This window comes from Hermetia illucens, chromosome 3 (assembly GCF_905115235.1).
Source record: "Hermetia illucens chromosome 3, iHerIll2.2.curated.20191125, whole genome shotgun sequence".
Classification (NCBI taxonomy): Eukaryota; Metazoa; Arthropoda; class Insecta; order Diptera; family Stratiomyidae; genus Hermetia; species Hermetia illucens.
Window position 1 is genome coordinate 73,365,534 of NC_051851.1, and position 20,568 is coordinate 73,386,101.

General features: G+C 40.8%; 1 protein-coding gene across 1 annotated transcript; it reads left to right on the forward strand.

The window, feature by feature from the left end:
- Positions 1-16,585: 16,585 nt before the first annotated feature.
- LOC119651253 (testicular acid phosphatase homolog) lies at positions 16,586-18,353 on the forward strand. Its single transcript, XM_038054744.1, has 6 exons — positions 16,586-16,837; positions 16,890-16,985; positions 17,062-17,295; positions 17,352-17,504; positions 17,562-17,954; positions 18,015-18,353. Exons 1-6 carry the CDS (start codon positions 16,694-16,696, stop codon positions 18,159-18,161), a joined length of 1,167 nt encoding a protein of 388 aa, XP_037910672.1. The 5' UTR covers positions 16,586-16,693; the 3' UTR covers positions 18,162-18,353.
- The last annotated feature ends 2,215 nt before the right edge of the window (positions 18,354-20,568 follow it).

Genomic DNA, 20,568 nt, shown 5'->3' on the forward strand with positions numbered 1-20,568 from the left:
CGAACAGTGTTAGGCGCAGGTTTACGTATGTATGATGTTGTTCTCCGGTCACCTTTTGGGAAGCGAGTATAAATTCGATATTGGGTTGATGCCTGCATCATCGCCATTAATGGAATGTGCTTTCAGGTAGGGATCAGACTTTCAGAGTTTCGTTCAGTGTTTGCAATAGATGCAATGCAATGAATGGTGATTTTATGTAGCCAGTTGGATAGTCCACAAGGCAGACCCTAAAGGTAATATTGAAATCATTCAGGTGCTTCGTTAGTTTAAATGCTGCGCTATTCGATAAAAATAGACAAGCGCAATTAGCCCAACTGCACGGCTTTAAGATAGCCAAATCGTGGCTTTTGTGAATCGGCTTTGAGATCTTGTTGCCTGAGGCACTACTGAGATCGTCGATGAATTTTCAGTCTAGAGTCTAGGGTCCGTTGTCTGGCCCTTGCTAGAGTCAATCCTAGTCACCTCACGTTGGCGTCAATAAGAAAATGAAAGAAAATTCCACTCCTTATGGTATTCAAGGGGATTTTGACTTGCACGAGACTTATATTTTGACATGATAAACCCCGTAGTGCTTATCGGCTTGCTAATTTATAGCTGACCGATGACTGAGCAAAATCGTAAAATATCAGCGGGTAGTGGACTCTGATGCTTCTGTAACAGCTTTGATGGCTATATTCATTGCTATATTTCAGTGAAGGGTTGGTTGGTGTTTGACCAATAGGCATGCTTCTCAGATTGCTACCAGAATTGCCTGAAAAATGCTAGGATGAGACAAGAGGCTAGATGACTCACAAAAAACATGCATATTGGAATGGCTATCGTTCCCACCTCGTAGCTGACTTTGGATCCATCAGTGAAGAACATAGTATGAAAACCTTCCAAGACTCAACCATTCTTTCACATCCCTAAATAGAAATTTTTTCAGAGACTCTTGTTGTGGTGTAGACAGTTGAAGTTTCTTCCAATTGTTTGATTTGTGGCTTTACTGACTTATATGAATTAGCTGTCCAACATGTGGATTCCGTAGTCAGGAGCGACAAGATAAAATGAAATATTCACTGTACTTTTGGTACTTAGTCGATCTTCGCCGCATTGCAGTCTCTTTTGAACTCAGGTCACCGCACAGCAGATCCGCAAATGCTGATGGAACGTACTGTGTCTACGCATTCATTTTCCATTGAAAATAGTTTTGCAAGCATAGTAATCTCTTGATCCGCTATTCTATATTTCGTTTCCAGTCAAGTGTTGTATCCAGCAATAGACAAAGATACTTCATAGAAGAGGATTCTCTAAATATTTTTAGAAAATTTCAAAAAACCAATGAAGATTTCTAGGGTTACTGTTTTTGCTGAATTGTTTGCTCAGTTGTGCTCACTAATTGGGTCGGCTGTCTTAGTAGGTCCTTTGCTTAGAGGTGTGGCCCATGTGACATTTTAGCGTATGCATATACATCTATATGTCTTATATGATACATTCACAATTCTTCTGCGATTATGTCGACTGAAATCATGTCCACACCACCACCGTTGTGAGATTTGATTTCCCATAATAATAAGTATCTTTTCCACTCAGGCTCGTCCAACAAGGTACTTTGGGTTCCAGGCCATGCTGGGTTGGAAGGCAACAAGGCAGCGGACGAACTAGCCAGGAAGGGAGCAGGGACGCCTTTACACGAGCTAGAACTCTTCTGTGGAATCAGAAACGGTTTCATGGCTATGACTCTAAGAAATGAAGAGAAACCGTTGAGGGAACTATACTGGGCGAGCCTACCAGGGATGAACCAGTCGAGGGTGCTTATTGGGGTATACGAACCCATGCGTATAAAAGATTGCTTAAACCTCACCAAAAATAACCTCCGAATCATAGTGGGAATTGTCACTGGTCGCTGTCGGCTGAACTATCACCTAGGGAAGCTAGGGATATCTATGGACACTGCCTGCAGGTTTTGTGAGGAGTGTGACGAAACCTCTATACACGTCCTGGGACAATGTCCGGCACTTGTGCAAAGTAGGTCGAGGCATCTGGGAGAATACTTAATACCAGATGCAAAGCTGAAAGATCTGGAAGTAGGAATCATACTAAAGTTCCATTTTTAATTGAGAGAGAAAGTGTGACAGTTGTCAACGATGCACTGTCGGCCTGGTTGTCGGATAGAGTATCGATTCCGTGATAAACTTCGTCGTTTACTCCAAAGATCTTAAGAGATTTCCTAACAGTCCTCGTCGTAGTCGGGTTTTAAGAAATTGAATGGATTGAGCTTCACGGTGTATATCATCCGTTAGTGATTATAGATGCTGATTTAGAGCTTTGCATTGTATCTCTTCGTTCACCATCCCCCTCTGGTGCATAATTCCAGCATATTCTCGTTTACGTTCGTAGTTCGTGCCTTGTCTTCTTCAACGACGGAGTATGGAATTCGTAGATGGAGTTACAAAAAACCTTTACTGATATGATATGTTCTATATAAATTTCACTGGATAGTTGGATTACGCTGTTGACAGCGAGGTCATGCAGATTTCAAAAGACTTAACATCAGTGCTGACCATGAAGTAATCCCTAAATTGGTACTGGTTAGTTTAGTTTACTGGGGGGGGAGTCGCAGCTCGGAGCACACAGGCCATTGTTAGGTCCATTGTACTATCTCCATAAATCACCTATTCAATCCGCCTATGGCGATCGCAGGCTTTAGCGAATCTGAGAACATTTTCCAGTGTGCAGATTCTTCATTTAAGAAAACCTTACCAAGGTGTCTTCGTCTGAAATATAAGAAAGCCGAACAGCTGCATAAAAAGTGCAGGGCCGTCTCCTCTTCCTAACATTGGCTGCACATGGCCGAAACCACTACCCCAATCTTTTCTATATGGTACTTTAAGCCGCAGGGTTTTCATGTCTCACTTCTTAAGGGACAACAAAAGTGCCCAGGTTCTTCCACAATGACTTTCGCCTGCTGGCAAGATTTAAAATTTTTCCACTCGGCTGCGTGAATCCATTCAATTTCACCCTTTAGAGTAGACTTGACAGTGGATGGCCGGATTCCAAAAGCCGGTTCTGCCGCCAACATTGTGGATCCCAACCGTCGGCGAGCCAGTCTGGCAGCCTCCTCATAACCAACGATGTTTGAGTGCCCCGGCACCCGCATCAGGAATGTTTAGCTCAGTCGACCAAGTTTCAGCAGCACCCGATGACAATTCCACACCAACTGGCTTGATATGTCGTTGCTGTTTAGTGCTGATAATGCCGCCTGACTGTCGAAACAGATTCGAATGGTGCGACCCCTCCATTTTTGTTGCAGACATTCTTTTGCTGCCAATGAAATGGCACATATCTCCGCCCGGAATGTGGTCGTACTTTTTTCGAGGGTTCCATAATCGGATTCCCCGAGAACACCCCTGCGCCCAATCCGCCCTCCATAACTAACCCGCCAGTGAACATTATTAAATCTGTTATCTGAAAAGACTCATTTTTCGAACATTCTTGTCTTTTGGTGATTAGGACAACGTATGTCTTTTCAAAGACGAATCTGAAAACCATATAATCGGCCGGCATCAGGGGTACCGGATGTTTGTCAAGGAATTCCCAGATAGACGCATGGCTGTATGAATGGCCTCCTTTCCACGCTCCGATCGTATCGAGTCTAAATGCGACATTGGCTGCTTTCCGTTTCACCTCCAAGTGAATGGGGGCAGATTTCGGATAGTTTCAAGTACCGCAGTCCGCGTAGTACTCATTGCTTCAGAAATACTTAGGCAGTCAAGCCTGTGAATCTGTATTAACAGCTTCCTGCTGTTCGCAAAGTTCAGTCTCGGCGATAAGACCATGCATGCATACACCAAAATGGGTTTTATTATGGATGTATACATCTAGTGTATCCGTTTTGGGGAAAGTCCCCAGGTCTTACCTATTGCATTCCTGCAGCACCAGATCAGTCTGTATTATTTCTGATATTGTTCCTGGATATGGTGCTTCCACTTTAACTCGGAGTCGAAATGTACTCCTAAATACTTGACTGTTTGTACCAGCTGGATTTCCGTTCCTGTGGGTAGCATATAGCTGCCACACCTGACGTTCCTAGTGAACATAACTATTCCAGTCTTCCTAGCCTCACCGGGACTCCAAAGCAGAGGCACCAACAGTGGATTTCATGCAGAGTTGCATTCAAACGGTTACATACTGGGTCCAGAAAACTTGCCGGTAATTATTACGGCTAGGTCCTCCGCAAATGCTTGCGCGAAGACTTTTTTGTCCTCCAGAAGCCACAGCAGGGTATCTCATTGGATTCCATATGGAATTAACTATCCAGTCCACTTCAGCATCTGAAGAATCCAACCGATTAACAGCGGTTCGATTCCATGCTCCCTTGCCGCATCACAAATTGCCGCGAATGAGGCACAATTGAAGGCACTTTCAATGTCCATGAATGTGCCTAAGGCAGATTCTTTTTCAGACATCGCCTTTTCAATTTTTGCGCGAGTTCATGGAGTGAACCTGCAGACTTGTATCTATGGAACGAGTTAAATGCCCATTTTACTCGCTCCAGTGATACCGCTTTGCTTGCGAGATTCCAGTCTCCCGGTTGAGGGCTGTATGCACCTGTCTGCCCCGTAATTAGATTTTGGATGCTGCCTGGGAAGTGCACTTCAAGCAAATGATTTGCCGTTTTTTCGTCAACTTCTGTGTACCCCCGTTCTGTAAACGTGAATAACCCAGCTCCTGGCTACGTTCTTTAACCAGAATCCGCTCCAGTTTGGAGGTTTGCTCAAGAGAGTTAGTCTCTTCGCAAAAGCGTCTCCATGATGACCGTTTAGCCGATCTTATGCTCTTCCTAAGAACCTTCTGTGCTTCTTTATAGCGATTCCAGCTAGCGGCTAAATCACACTTCAGAGCGCGATTGAAGAGCATCCTTGTCAATCTCCTCTGTTTTGCCAAATCCGAGTTCCACCATGGTGTTTTACCCTTCTTTGAAATCTCAAGTGGACAGTTTTCTTCGAAAGCTTCTCTCATGCTAGTTGTGATCATCTGAGTTGTCTTCCCAATTCCAGCAATGCATTTGATGAGTTCCCAGGGATCGTGACTCGAGCATTCAATTCTATTTTACGTGCCGCCCAATCTGTCTTTCGCGGATTCCGAAATGGCCTGGGTGGAGGTGGATCCATGCTCATTACCAAATCAATGCGTCTGTGATTTGAGAGTGTGATATCGTTTGTTACTCTCCACTCTCCGGCCAGAGCCGTGATGTCTGTGGATGTCACCTCTTGCCCGACCACGTTAAAGAAAGTGGGTTCAATACTCAAATTAAGGATCTACAAATTGGTTCCTATTAGATACTCTAGTAGTCTTGATCCTCTTGTATTGAAGTTGGAACTTCCCCAGCATATGTGGTGAGCGTTGACATCACATCCTGCTATTACCCCTATGCCTCTACTTTTGGTATATTGGATAGCTGATGTATATTCAACTGGGAACGTCTTCTGCGTAATAGGGGAAATATACAGAGCACCATAGTATCTCTTTATCTCCCTGTTGACTTTTTTATGGTTAGTTTAGCGAATGTGGTGTCGCCATCACATAGGTCGTTAACCAAATTGGCCTGGAAGTCTTTTGAGACTATCATGCATGAGCGGGGTCGATCACTTCCATTGGCATACAACAGGTCAGCATGTTGGAAGTTGGTATTGGTTACTTACCGTTTTCTCATGACATTCCCGTCTTCGCTACTTATCGCGGTGATCAATTGTTGCTTCTCACTTGATTGACTGTAATCTAGAGTTTCGGTTTCAATGGGCAAGAGGCATAATTTCACAATAGGTCATTTTTTACTAGGATTTGTTGCCCGGCATTTTTCTGCAGTTTCACACATTTAGTTCCCTCTTGTAACCTAGTAAGGTACTCCGTGTGCCATCGATCCGAAAACTGAAATGGTAATTTCTCCGTAAGCTGCCTTCACTTCAAGGTTGATAACTTATCGGGAATAGATTCCGAAATCATGAACATCCGGTGAGGAAGTGATCTGGTATTAAAGCTTCTTTATCGTTTATATCCGCTCTCAGAGGTGCCGAAGGATGGCTATTGAAAGCCTCTTGTGCTAGAACAGTATAAACTTCTTCCACGTTGAGAAGCATTTCGTCGAGTGTTTTTATCAAGTATCGTTTCACCAACTTTACACCTGCTTTCCAAAACCCGCCCAAATGTGGACTGCTGGCGGAAATATGATGCCAGATGATGCCTTCGTTGTCTAAATATGCTTTCGCTTCGTTTTCAATAGCTTCGTAAATCATTTGTAACTCCTTTCCAGCTGCGACAAAGTTATTGCGGTAGTCACTATATATGTGCTTGCATTTTCCTCTTCGGTACAAAAAAAAACACTTAATAATTGCAACCCATGCAGCAGCAGGAAGATCACATACAAATTCTAGCTGCATCGCCTTGGTTGTCAAACAAATAAATCTGCTACATACGCCTTAGTGGTTTTCGACCCGTGACCGGTGGACCATTTTCCCTTCGCAAAATCTATACCAGCGGAACAGAACGGCTTATTAAAAGCCACTCGGTAGGTGAGGAAATTATCCATTAATTGGAGCTTAGACATTGCATAACTCCTGAAACGCGGTATGCATTTATGAATGCATGTTTTTACTATTTTGGGCACTCCTTACGGGCGTTACTACTTAAAGCAGAATCAATTTTGTTAACAAATTTGAACGCGTGCGGAATTGCATAGTCAAGCATATTTTTAAGGTTTCGTATAAAACAAAACCTTATTAAAATCGATTCAATGTCTGTCTGTCTGTCTGTCACACGCACTTTTCTGTAAAACGGCTAAACCGATCCGAACGAAATTTGGTGGACAAATAGGAACAATGAAATCCCACGCATACAGCGAGTGGCATAAATTTAGGTGGAGTTTAAAGGGGGGCTCACCATACATGCAAAGGGGGGATTCAAAAATTTTTTTCATCGGATATAGTTGTGTAGGGTATCAAATGAAAGGCCCCGATTTGCACTTTCCGAAACTGATATTAGTTTTGGCGTTAATTGCAAATGTATGCACTTGAAGTGAGCCAGGACTCATTTTCGGAAACTACCCAACCTAAAAATCCGAAAAAATTACTATTTCAATACAGTGCTTTCCATCAAATGATTTATTTAAATTACTTTCTAAAAAGTAGAGGCCAATAGAATTTTTAACTATGTGACACGGAACTGTCAGGCTGATCGCTCCTCATATCTTCTTCTTTTTCTTCAGCCTTCAGTTCACAAGCGGGGTCAGCTCGTCGTGATCGGTTTCGTCATTTTATTTTATCAAATGCCTGATCAGGATGTAATCGCGAGACCTTCAAATCCCCATCCAGTGGATCATGCGACCATTGTTTTGGCCGGCTTTTTGGTTGCTTACCATTGACTTCGATGTTCTGACCAATACTGGTTGTTGAATTCTCGTTAGCGTGAATTACGTGACCACACCATCGAAAACGCCTCTCTCGCAGTTTTTCCACGATCGGTGCAAACCCATATCGATCGCGGATATTCTCACTTCAGACGTGATCAAAACGTGTCACACTACCAGTGTAATGTAACATCTTCGTCCCCATTACCGCAAGACGCCGTTCATTGTCCTTTATAGTCGCCAACACTCAGAACTATAGAGAGCGGCAGACGGACGATATTGCAGTAAATTTTAGATTTGGGACGTGCGCTGATACTTCGATCACAAAGAACACCAGTTGGGGAATGCCACTTCATCCAGGTGTCGTTAATGTGTGAAACAATTTCATTGCGCAGCTCTCCATTGGCAGATAGCATTGACTCGAGATATTTAAATCGCTGAGTTCTGACAATGGCAGTAATCCGCCCCTCCAGATATTTAAATCGCCGAGTTCTGGCAATGGCGGTAACCTGCCCAGAAATGAGCGACTCTTAGTGAAACAGAATTTTTTTTCTTGAAATGTGGCAATTTCTGCTTTATCTTGCCGAGTATTGCCCTATTTGAAGATAATCCATCAAGATAACTTCATGACTATCCCAAAAAATAGTCGCCATCACTTTCCCAGCCAAACAAACACTTTTTGCTTTTTTTGGAGCCGATTCCCCCTTCGCAGTCCACTGTTTTAACTGTATTTTTATTTCGAGCGTATAATTGTGTATCCAAGTTTCATGTACAGTAATTAATCTTCTCCAAAACTCGGATTTATTGCGCCTACACTTCGTCAACAGAGCGTTGGAAATGTTCATTGGAACACGTTTTTGGTCTAACGTGAGCAAACACGGTAACCAAGGGGTGGACAGCTTTCTCACGCCTAAATTTTGTTTCAATTTGTGAAAAACACGTTCTTTTGACATATGCATAGCCTCTGCTATCTCTTTGGTGAACTTTAGCGTTATCGTCAGTAGTTGCATTTTTTAGACGTCCCGAACCTTCATCGTTTCCCAAACTTATACATTTGAATTCAGCCGCCCAAAATTTCATGGTGGTAAAATGATGATGCATGGTCCCCGCACATAGCGTACGACTCATCTTTGATTTGGGTAGGCATATTGCCTTTTAAAAAGAATACAATGACAACTCAATACCCGATTTTTTCCATTGTCACAAAAACGGCGGTTGTCCAAAAATTACTGCGCGTCCAAAATGGCTGAAATTTTGGTATCTGTCAAAAAATGCGCAACCACATTCCCTAGCTAGTGTTGACGAATGCTGTCATCTTCACGTTGAGGTCGGAACATTTTCAGACCACCCTGGTAGCATACTCGCATGATTTTAATTTTGTTTCTTTATGTACATATGGATCTTTTCCAGAAAAAAAGGCAAATAGAAACCTCTTAAACTTACATCTAAAATTAAAACTTATTCTACCTTAACCTACTTAAGAATTCCTAACTGATCTGAAGGGAACTTAATTGATTCAAAGTTTAGGATTGTTTGCAAGAGATAATTCATCACAAATTTTTTTTTGTTAATTTGCCTAATTTTTTGGCTAAGGATTGCAGTGCATTCATGCTAAAGAATTTGGAACGATTTGATACCACTTTTAGAACTATATTTTCGGCAAGTTGTAGTTTATAAATGTGAGAGTTTGCTCAAGATGAAAGAATTGTAGCTCCATACAATAATACTGGTTAAAAGATAATTTTAACAATTAGCAGCTTATTTTCTTTGCTTGAATCAGAACTTTATTATGGAACTATAATTAAATTGTTAATTGTATTTAAAATTTGGGTGATATGATATTTGTAAGTTAAATAGTGGTCAAATCTAAGGTCTAAATACTTAAACTGATTGCTCCACTTAATTCAGTGACCGTGTATGCATAAATCTGCAATACAGACGTAAGCAGCGGATCCGCGTTTCGTGAAATAAATGGCGCGCCACAGCGAACATTCTTCCCAGAATTAATGCAAAGCCAACGCCACCCATTTCAACCTCAACCTAAACCGAGGCAAAACTTCATTTTCCAGCCTAAACCCTATCCCTTCCAGCCTCCTCGAAACCAACTGCCAACCAAACCACAACCAAAACCTGTGCCAATGAGTGTAGATCATTCCATTAGGTCACAAAGTATCGACTATTTAAATAGACCGCAACAGACCACCGTCTTTAAACGCCCTAACCCCATGCAGGAGCAACATCCTTACAAGATGCAGCGCACGTTCCATATGCATAGCTCGAGCAAAGATCAACACGTTAAGGATTACAACCTAACCATGAATGGAGCGGATCTCGAATACGAACAAACGCTCATCGATTATATGGGAACAGATGAGCCCAGGACTGATCCTCAGACTGATGCTCGGGAACTCGACGAATATTCAGATATGTCGAATGCCGCAAATCCTGACTATCAGGACGTCCATTTTCTGGGTTAACCAACTCGTCGTCCCCCTACTTCGAGTATCGGATGAAGAGCGGAAAATTACTGAAATTCCTTCTCGATACAGGATCGAACAAGAATTATATCCAACCAGGATGCGTAAAAACTCATATCCCTAACAATAGTCCATTTTTCGCGAATTCCGTAGGCGGTAACATAAAGATAACGCACCATTCAATCGTCAACCTCTTTGGGCCCTCTGCACCTAGCCTGAAGTTTTTGATATTACCTAACCTGAAATTATTCCATGGAATTTTAGGAAACGATAGCCTGAAACAATTAAGCGCAACGATTTACACGGTCAAAAATTATTTTGCCTTCCTCAATAATTTCTGCATTCCCATAAAACAACATTCGTCTCAGGCCGTGAATAACATTAGAATTCTAACCGACCATTTGCCACACAAAAACCCAAAAACTGCTTTCAGTATTGACAAGGCATACTAGCTTATTCTGTGAACCGGACGAAAAGCTAACATTCGCGACAGCAGTCAAGGGTGAGATCCGTACAACCCATGATTCCTCGGTATACTCGTAATCCTATCCATATCCTATGTCCCTCAAACCATTCGTCGATCAGGAAATACGGAAACTTCTTGATGATGGGATCATAAGACCATCTAAATCACCATATAACGCACCTATTTGGGTGGTTCCCAAGAAGTTGGAAGCGCCAGGTGAGAAGAAGTATAGACTGGTAATAGATTACCGAAAACTAAACTCCGTCACCTTCGCCGATCGTTACCCGATTCCGGAAATCAACGAAATCCTAGCTATCTCGGCCAAAATAAATTCTTCGCGGTCATAGATCTTAAAAACGATTCAATTGAAAATATCTGATATGGAGAAAACGGCATTCTCCGTGAACAATGAGAAGTACGAGTTTACTCGCCTCCTTTTCGGACTTATGAATGCCCCCGCCACATTCCAGCGTGCACTAGATGATATTCTGAAAGACCACATCGGAACTAGATGCTTAGTTTATATTGATGATATAGTTATCTATGGTACGGACGAAGAAATCCACTTGAAGAACCTCGATCTGGTCTTCAGTACCCTCGAAAAAGCAAACTTCAGTAGAATTCCTTGGGTTTATCATTTCAGAACACGGTATTAGAACGAACTCACAGAAGGTTCAGGCCATATTGAACTACCCCCTACCAACAACTCTTAGGGAACTTCGGTCGTTTTTGGGCCTATCAGGATATTACCGGCTGCTCGTGCTCGATTATGCCAAACTGGCTAAACCCCTTACTTCGTTTCTAAGAAGGGAAGGGGGCAGAATTTCCAAAAACATGTCGGCCATGACCAAAATTCGGCTGAGTAAAGAAGCGCTAGATACCTTTGACAGGATCAAGAGCTCTCTAGTGTCACAAGATGTAATGCTAGCATTCCCGAAATTCGACAAAGGCTTCGAACTGACCACAGACGCGTCAAAATACGCAACTACGCAGCTAATGAGAAGGAATTACTGGCGATTATATGGGCCCTTAAATCTTTAAGGAATTTCTTGTACGGTGCGCGAAAAGTGAGAATTTATACTGACCACTAACTCTTGACTTACGCGCTCAGCAATAAGAATTCCAATATAAAAATGAAAAGGTAGGAAACTATACTCGAAGAGTGCAATCACGAGATCATATATAAACCGAGAAAATCAAATATCGTTGCCGATGCATTGCCAAGACTTCCGCAGACTGCTTACATCAATAGTATGACGACTGAGTCCCCTAGCGACGATACCTCTTCGCAGAACCTAACTTCCTCTGTGAACATTCCTATCAATGTGTTTAGCAATCAAATTTTCCTTAAAATCGGCAGGGAAACCGGATACCAATTCGAGAAATCGTTCCCAAATTACTGGAAACATGTCTTCACAGAACCTTCATATACCCATGAAAGTTGATCGGAATTTTCAAACGGTATCTGAATTCGAATCTGATTAATGGAATAAAAACAGAAGAAAGTGTCATGGGCTTAATCCAAGAAATCTACTACAAAATTAGGTTTACACAAAAAGAAGTCCAGAACGTTAGAAACGAAGTAGAACAAGAAAACTTGATACTAACCACCCATAAGAGAGCGCACAGGAACGCGAAAGAAAACAGACTTCAGATCCTTGAAGGGTATTATTTTCCAAAAATGAACTCAAAAATCAAACAAATCGTTAAACAGTGCTCCATCTGCAAGGAAAATAAATACGAGCGCCACCCCAGTAATCCCATCCTTAAACCGACTACTATTCCTGAATTCCCGGGTCACATCTTGCACACAGACATCTTCCATACAGAAAGACATTACATATTAACAGCCATAGACAAATTTTCAAAATTTGCCAAAGCCAGATCACTCAATTCCAGAGCAATCGAAGAAGTAAGATTACACCTGCGAGAGCTTCTTTTCTTCTTCGGGGTGCCCCGAAGTGTGGTGATAGATGGCCAGCCCTCTCTCAACTCAGCTTCTATCCTTTTCATGATGCAAGATCAACTAAGCATCGAGGTCTACACGACACCAGCATACAAGAGCGAGGTGAATGGCCAAATTGAGGTCTTCCACCGCACGCTCGCAGAAATTATGAGGTGCCTAAAAAGATGGCATTCAGAGAACATTCAGTGAGCTACTCAAACGATCTGTCTAAGAGTGCAACTGTAGCTTTCACTCTACCTCAGGAAAGAAACCTATAGAAGTGTTTTACGGTAGGATCATCTCCACGGACCCGGAACAATTAGAAAGATCTCGGAAGGATAACATCGATAAGCTGAAGAAGACACAAACAAGGGATATAGATTTCCATAATAAAAGTCGGAACCCTTTTAAGAACTACGAAATAGGACAAACAATTTATGTTAAAGTAAACATACGACATGGTTCTAAACTCACTCCGCGGTATAAAATAGAAACTGTCAAAGAAGATAAGCCTACATTAGTTACACCCAAACAGGTAGATCGATTCACAAAAGTGATATTCGGAATTGAATCTCTTACAGGGCCCTGAGACTACCATCTCGGAAATACAGATAATAGACTATAGTAACTCCCAACTCGTCTTGGTAAAAACTGGAGCGGCAAAAATTGAAAAAGGAACCTTAAAACTCATACACATCTTCCAACTGGACCAATATACAAAAGTTGCTTCCGAAACTTCATCCCTCGTAAATCACCACATCCCAGGAGTAAATCCATTCTACCCACTCCTGGTACATGAACTCTCACAAATTCAGAATTTGCTCGACAACCTCAAAATAAGTAGAACAAAACGTTCCTTGAACTTCCTAGGTTCGGCTATAAAATAGATAGCGAGTAACCCCGACCATGATGACTAGACGTTAATAACCGGAAAACTTGATGAAATTGTAGAAAATGATAATAAACAAGTGTTCATCAATAGAATACATAATGAACGCTTAAACCAAATTACGAATGTAACTAATGAAACCCTGAATACCATAAAGAAGGATAAAGTATTTGAGAACTAGCACTTAGCACACAATATAAAATTAGAATTGTAGAATCTATTGAACTGACAAAGTCAGATATGGTGAATTTAAACGTTCTTTCCAAATCAGAAATGAAATCAATAATTAATAACTTCCACCAAAATCATATTCCATACACCAATATCGAAGACGTATTAGCATTTGCAAACGTAAAACTCGGCCAGAATCTCAGTCAGATCTTCTATATTATAAATGTATCAATCACTTCTGATCCAGCTTATGAGGAATTCCTATTGAAACCCACAAAAAAGAAAAACTTCACAACCAAAGTAAATTCTAAATATATTTTGAGGCAGGATGAAATGTACTTTGGAATGGAAAACAGATGTAAATCTTTTAATAATCTCTTTATATGTAAAAGTACCGATATAGTAAATTTAGTTGAGAATACGTGCATACCACGGAAATTGCAAGGCAAACCATCGATCTGCAATAAGACCAACGTGCAGCATATACCTCCAGTGGAAGAATTATCGGCAGGCATCGTACTCCTAAATGATTTCAAGGGAGAAATAAACATCAACGGATCACCACGATACCTGAAAGGAACTTTCCTCATAAAATATCGCAATACCTCCATCAGAATTAACAACCAGGAATATGTAGCTGCGGAAACCGTCAACCTTCACATAATACCTCCACTGTTCCAGACAGGCAAGGACGATCTTGAGGACATACTATCGCTGGAAATGCTAAAGGAACTGCATGTCAATAATACTCGACAAATCAAATTGATTGAAACAGAGAAAAGGACCAACCAACGGAACAACTATGCAATCTTCGCAGTCATCCTTACGGACGTAACAATAACCAAATTCATTAGCATGTTTACCAAAAACACAGGTGCCAAAGCACGAATACCAGATACGACATCCGCAGAATCAAACTTACCTGCAGTAAGGACCCGTAACGAACAGTATCCAGAAGCGTCAGATAGAAGGTATCCCCAAGGAAGCATCTACAGCATCCCTTTCTTCTAGTTAGACGAGGACGTCCAAGTTAAGAGGGGAAGTTACAACCAAAGTATGAAATATAAAATTTCCAACCTTGCAATTCTCAAATCCAAATTCCCAATCTTGCAATTCTCCGTGGGGACTAACTCGTGCGATCCAGTTACCTGCCATCGACATCGCTCCAATTAACATGCACACATCTAGACGCTACTGACTCTGCACTCACGTGGACTGGACACGGGATCAGAACTTACCTTTAAGTTGACAATTAGAAGATAAGTCAGTCTTAATTATATTCCCGGTGGAAAAATAAGTTTGTAATGAAATGAAATAAATTTCTTTTTATGGTTTTGGGGGTGAGGGTGGTCCCCATACAAGTAAAAGCGGGGTGCAAAATTTTTTTTCACTGAATGTAGTCATGTGGGGTATCAAATGAAAGTTCTCGGTTAGTGCTTTTCAAACCCGCTCTTAGTTTTGAGATTTGGTAGAAAAGCAGGGAGTGGGAGGGGTGGAAAGTGATGATTTCTTTAACGGACCCATTCTCAGAAACTACTCAACCGAAAAATCTGAAAAAATTCATGGCGCGGCAGGATTCGCAACATGGGCGACACAAAGCTGCCCCTATATGGTGCCCAGTCCTCAAAATACTCTCCATATCGATATCTGTTCAAATTGAGTTGATAACAGTATATTAGAATATTTTTGGGAAAATTAAGTAAAACCCCCCTTAGATTTATCCCAGAGTTATAGAACTTGGTAGTAATATAAAGTATAATATGAAGCATATTATCCCCAAATCTGATCAAAATCATACTATTAGTAACAAAGTTACAGTAGCTCAAAATTGTCTTTACCATGTAAATTTACAACCTGAAGTTCTAATTCTGACATGTTAAATGCATATACATAACGGGCTACGTACAACTGGGATAGTTCTACACTCAAGTATACTTAAAGAAGAAGCAAACAAAATCTTTCATACCCGAAGCACCCAGCTTCCGGTATTCCGACTTTTTTATTTACCCAATGCGTCTCAACTTCGCGCCATATTCCTCCTTGCAGTTCAGGTTATGATACGGACACGGAGTAAGATTGATATTAACCTGGGAGAGTGAGGTGTCCAAAGGACCACGGCCACATTCCCAAGCCTGGCTTGCACATAGACATGCAATTGGGGGCACATTTCAGGGGAGCTGCATTATTTGTGGGGAACCTTCACGGTTTAGGTTTTCGGATTTCGGACTTCGGCTAACTCGGATGCTCTTTGATGATAGGACAAATATATACTTGATGGCAGATGGCTCAAATATTGACATGAAGTTCTGACGTTAAAGTCATTTCCCGGCAAAGTATTTATACATCTAGAAATGTATGGAACAGATTTCTTTTAGTACTCGACGCAATTTAGTGATACGGACCCACGGAAACATTGCCGTCGTCATACCATTCTTATGAATGTTAGGAATTACGTGTCAAGATTTCAGTCATGGAGGTGGGCGAGTTTCGGGCAAAAGGAAGTTTAAAAGTGTCAAATGTTTGCAGAGCAATAACTGAAGTATAAACACCCATGTAAACTCCCAAGTAACTATGGATGTTATTTTTAAAATGTACTGCCTAGAACACCACCCAAAAATTCATTTCTGCTGATAAAGCTCAGAAAACAATAAACTGAATAAAGTCATTTTTTCGACTCGCGCTTAGATGCAGAGGGGGACACCATATTTCACATAAAGAGTTACTATAATGGAAAAGTACTGGAATGAAAACTTGCTGGCATTGTCATTCGATTTGTTCGCCAAATTTCAGTGGAAAATACGAAGGAAAACTACACAGAACGACGTTATTATTGTTCGAAACCTTAGATTATTTTGATGATTTGCATATTTTGGAAAGAATTAAAATTTTGTCTGATTTTTTGTAAACATTACGGGTGCAACCACCCTTCGATTATAATTTTTAATCAAAAATTCATTTTAGCAAAAAAATCCATTGTATGAAAAGTATGTGGCATATATATTTTTTTATATATTTTGGATCCAGTGTATTATGTTTATTTTAATCAGGAGTAATAAAAACAAGGAGGAACTCTTTTGCAGACCGATGAGTGTGCTCGAAATCATCGATATCGGAAATATCTAAATAATTTTACGATAATACATACTAATCTGATAATCTCTGTTATTATACGAAATTCCATATGAGGGAACTTAGATTACGTTTTGCTATAAATTGGCGGTATTGGGTACAGAACCTCATTGGTTTTTCAACAGTTCTATTGATTAGTGGAAACATATTATCTAATTTTCTCATTACCTCCCGTCAAGTTTAATTTTGCTATACTTTACCATTCACCAAGCAATTGAAGTACTTAAGTAAAATGGGTTGGACTATTTTTGCTACTCCAAATCTTATTTTACTCGGTATTTTGATACTAAGTGGAGTGGATAGTATTAGCGCAAGGTCCTTGTCGGGCAATTCACAATGTGGAAAAAGGGACTCTACATTGAAGGCTGTTTCAATGGTATTTATTGTGTTATGTCTTGTTGTGTTCATTTCTCAATTTGATTTATTAGCTTTTCCGGCATGGAGATCGGGCACCTGCAGTCCCATATCCATTGGATCCTTACCGTGACTATCCTTGGCCCGGCGGTTATGAAGCTCTGTCAGAGGTACGAATTATACTTAAATCATTAAAATGTTTTCATTTCGAAATACATTCAATATATTTCACTCATGTCCTTTTAGAGAGGTGCTGAACAACTACATACCTCTGGATTGATAAAATCTGCTCGATATTCATCCCTTCTTTCAACAAATTGCGACTCCAAGACTACGAACACAATCGATCTCGATAAAATTTTAGTCTTGAGTAGTTCCGTTCAGCGTTGTGTTGACAGCGTTACAAACTTCTTAAATGGATTTGTCAAAGTTGAATGGCCCTCAAAGTTGATTAACGTCATACCGCTGGACCAGGATGAGGTAACATTTATCAACTTCTATTCAACTGACTTGAGCTTAACCGAAATTCATATCAGATGTTAGCTGTACCTGGAAAGTCATGTCCCAAATATGTAAAGATCATAATAACTGGACCGCCCTTGGATGATCCGGCATTCAAAAAAGTCATAGATTTTGAATCACCAGAAGGCAAAGAGTTTCTGGCTTATTTAGAGAAGAACACGGGTCTTGTAAGTATAAAAATGGCAAATATATAAACAACTTTCAAAATATGTTCATTTCTACAGCCCACTTTCTGGTCCAGCATCCTACTCAATCTTGAAGATACTCTATCGATTCAGAAAGACAACAATCTTGAATTGCCAGCCTGGTCTGAACCTGTTTACGAGCCATATCTGAAATCACTGAGTCCCATTGTTTTTGATGGTTGGAGCTCTTCGTATTACATGAAAATTCGTAGTTCGGCTCTTTTTAAGGATATGACGAACAGATTTGACAACCTGATCACAGGATCTGCCGATCAGAATATATTATTGTATTCAGCTCACGACGCCACTATTGGTGGAATGCTTTATTTGTTTGGGATTAGGGATCAAATCCCCGTCATGCCTGCCTATGGATCCTCACTCAATTTGGAACTTCATGAAAATGCAGAAATAGAAAACGATTATGAAGTGAAGGTAATTAGAAACGCTTCCCAGTAATCCCCGTCCATTATTCTGACGCAGTATATTTTTCAGTTGGTATATTTTGCAACTTACAACGATGAAAATCCTACTGAAGTCAATATTCCAAATTGTTCGGCACCGTGTCCTTACAAAAAGCTCAAGGCAAACATTCAGCCGAATCTTGTAGATGAAGATTATGATGTTGTATGCTCGAAGTAATGAACTACAAAGATTCCCTATTAATGGAAACTGCACGGAATCTGATCAGCGCTCTGCTCACAAGGAGGAAGTTGTATGAGTGAATAAAATGACAGTTCTCAGTAATTCATGTAAATACACGTATTTCGGGGGCGGCTTACTCTCTTTTCAAGTGCATATATTATACACTAGCCTTGTATATCTTTCCGGAATAAAACAATTTTATGAAAAATTTGATTCTATTCTTCATATAATGTTCGTTAATATTAAGACTGAGTGGTTTAAGCTAGATAAGAATGTGTAACAAGAGAATAAGAATTTAACAAGTATTGGCAAGTATTGCTTTCTCTTCTGCGACATTATCCTTCCGTTCTCTGGCCTACTTTGGGAAGAAAGCAGGATTTCATTATTGCATCATTCAAATGGTTTCTGCTTATTTTCAAGTAGTCGGTTTTAGTTACTTAAGACTCTGGCTTCTCAGCTCCTATCCTCATTTGCAGAGCTTGCAAAACCTAGTTGGGGAATTATTTTTAATGTAGGCAGTTGACCAAAGTCTACAAAATACGGCTCTTAAGATAAAATTCGATAAGACTTCCTCTATCAAAGTCTTATCGAATTTGCTTGGCTGAAGCCTTCTCGTGGACTTTTCCACGACGCTCCTCAGTTCGTTTGAATGAAAATGTAATGTAATTCAATTAAACATTAGCAACCGCAATTTTCCGTTATTGCGCTTTGATATAACATCCCCTTTGTTTACTTTTCTCCAAAGCAATCCTTATTTGTAGTACCTCAACTGTGTAGTGCTACATATCAAGGGATATACAGGAGATAGCTGATTTGGATCAAGGCCACATTGGCATTGACTGTGGCCTGCGAAATTTAATGCACGCTATCTTCGTATTTCTAGCTGTCGTCCAGCAGTACAACCAAAAAGACGTCACAAGGCCTCAATGAATGGGGAAACGAGAAGGCCGAGCTATAAACATAAAGAGCTGAGAACCCTGTTAACCTGTTAGAGAAGCACTATGTGTTGGAGTTCCGTTACACCAGTCACACATAGTCGTAGGTCTTCCGGCGGTCAATAAATAGAAGCGGTTTAAAGTTCTATCGACCGATAGAAGAAAGTTTTCGATAGCTTGAAGAGGTAGTGTACCCGGATCGGCGATTCCGGAAAAATTATTATCAAAGCGACATATGATAGCGCAAAATGGTAAAATCTCGGAGAATTTTGAAGACCAAAATGCATTCCGCCAGAGTCGCATCTTATCACCGACATTATTTCTTCTTGCTATCAGTAACGTTTTTCATGCTGCACCATCTGGAGGACATGGACGATCATCCACCACGCTGATGTCATCTGTTTGCTCTCCCAACGGGTCATGGACCTTGGCCAAATGGCTTTAGATTTGAAAAGACAGGCAAGTAAACTTGGACTGATAAACACCAACAAAAGCAAAGCTCTCAGTCTGACGGGTCAACACACCCTCCTTATCAGCATTAGTGGGTAAAGCGTCGAAAGGGTCAATCAATTTGTATATTCAGGAAGCGTGGTTTCTGGGGCCGGTAGCACCGAACTGGATGTTGCCCGACGCATTAAAAGCGCAAAATCCGCTTTCGCTGCCCTGTCCAAAATCTGGAAATGCGGTTATCTCAACACTAAGATCAAGTTGAAACTGTTCTGTGCTATTGTTGTTTCTTTGTTGGTAAATGGGAGGAGGGAGGGAACTCCACTGCCACCCAAAAGCTCTAAGTTGCATTTTAAGCGATGTATATATATCGCCTAGGGAGCTTCACTTTGCTACCAAAAAGTTCACTGAGCGTTGTCCGTTTTCCTAGAATTGCAGAAATTAGTGTAATTGTGTTCACGTTTTTGCTTTCATTCAGGAATTCAGAAAATTTATAAACTTCATGAGTTTATTTACAATGGAACACCTCCTTCGAAATCCGTGCTGTTTTTTCGCCCGGGGGGGGCGAGGCAGCCGTGACATACCATATTTGTCGCAAATTTTGAACAAATAGCAAAACGTCTTTGCGGCTACATGCCTGTTTCCATTTATCTGGAACAGAATCTTCAATAACTCCATGTTAAAAATGAACAAAAGATGAAGGGAAGAGCGCTGTTTAAATTTTTTTTACGAGGTTATGAAACCCATCAGAGTGACAACAGCCGTTGATATCAATAATATCGTTGAGAAACTCTAGAATGGCGGGAATAAGAATAGGAATAAAAAAGGCAAGAAGAGAATGAGGAGTCCGGCGAAAATGCAAAAATAGAAGCGAAATAATTCCGAAAAAGCTCAAATGCAGAATTAGGGGAGTAATAAATGCAATCATCAAATTTTATGCTGACGAAAGGCGACATAGTCAAGGAGGAGGAAGTTTCAATATAAGATCAGAAAGGCTTATAATAACGTCAAGGAAGCCTTCA

Coding starts and splice junctions, on each gene's coding strand:
- LOC119651253 (XM_038054744.1), top strand. CDS start 16,694: ATGGGTTGGACTATTTTTGCTACTCCAAATCTTATTTTACTCGGTATT. Junction 17,296..17,351: donor TACCGCTGGACCAGGATGAG/GTAACATTTATC, acceptor AATTCATATCAG/ATGTTAGCTGTACCTGGAAA. Junction 17,955..18,014: donor AAAACGATTATGAAGTGAAG/GTAATTAGAAAC, acceptor TATATTTTTCAG/TTGGTATATTTTGCAACTTA.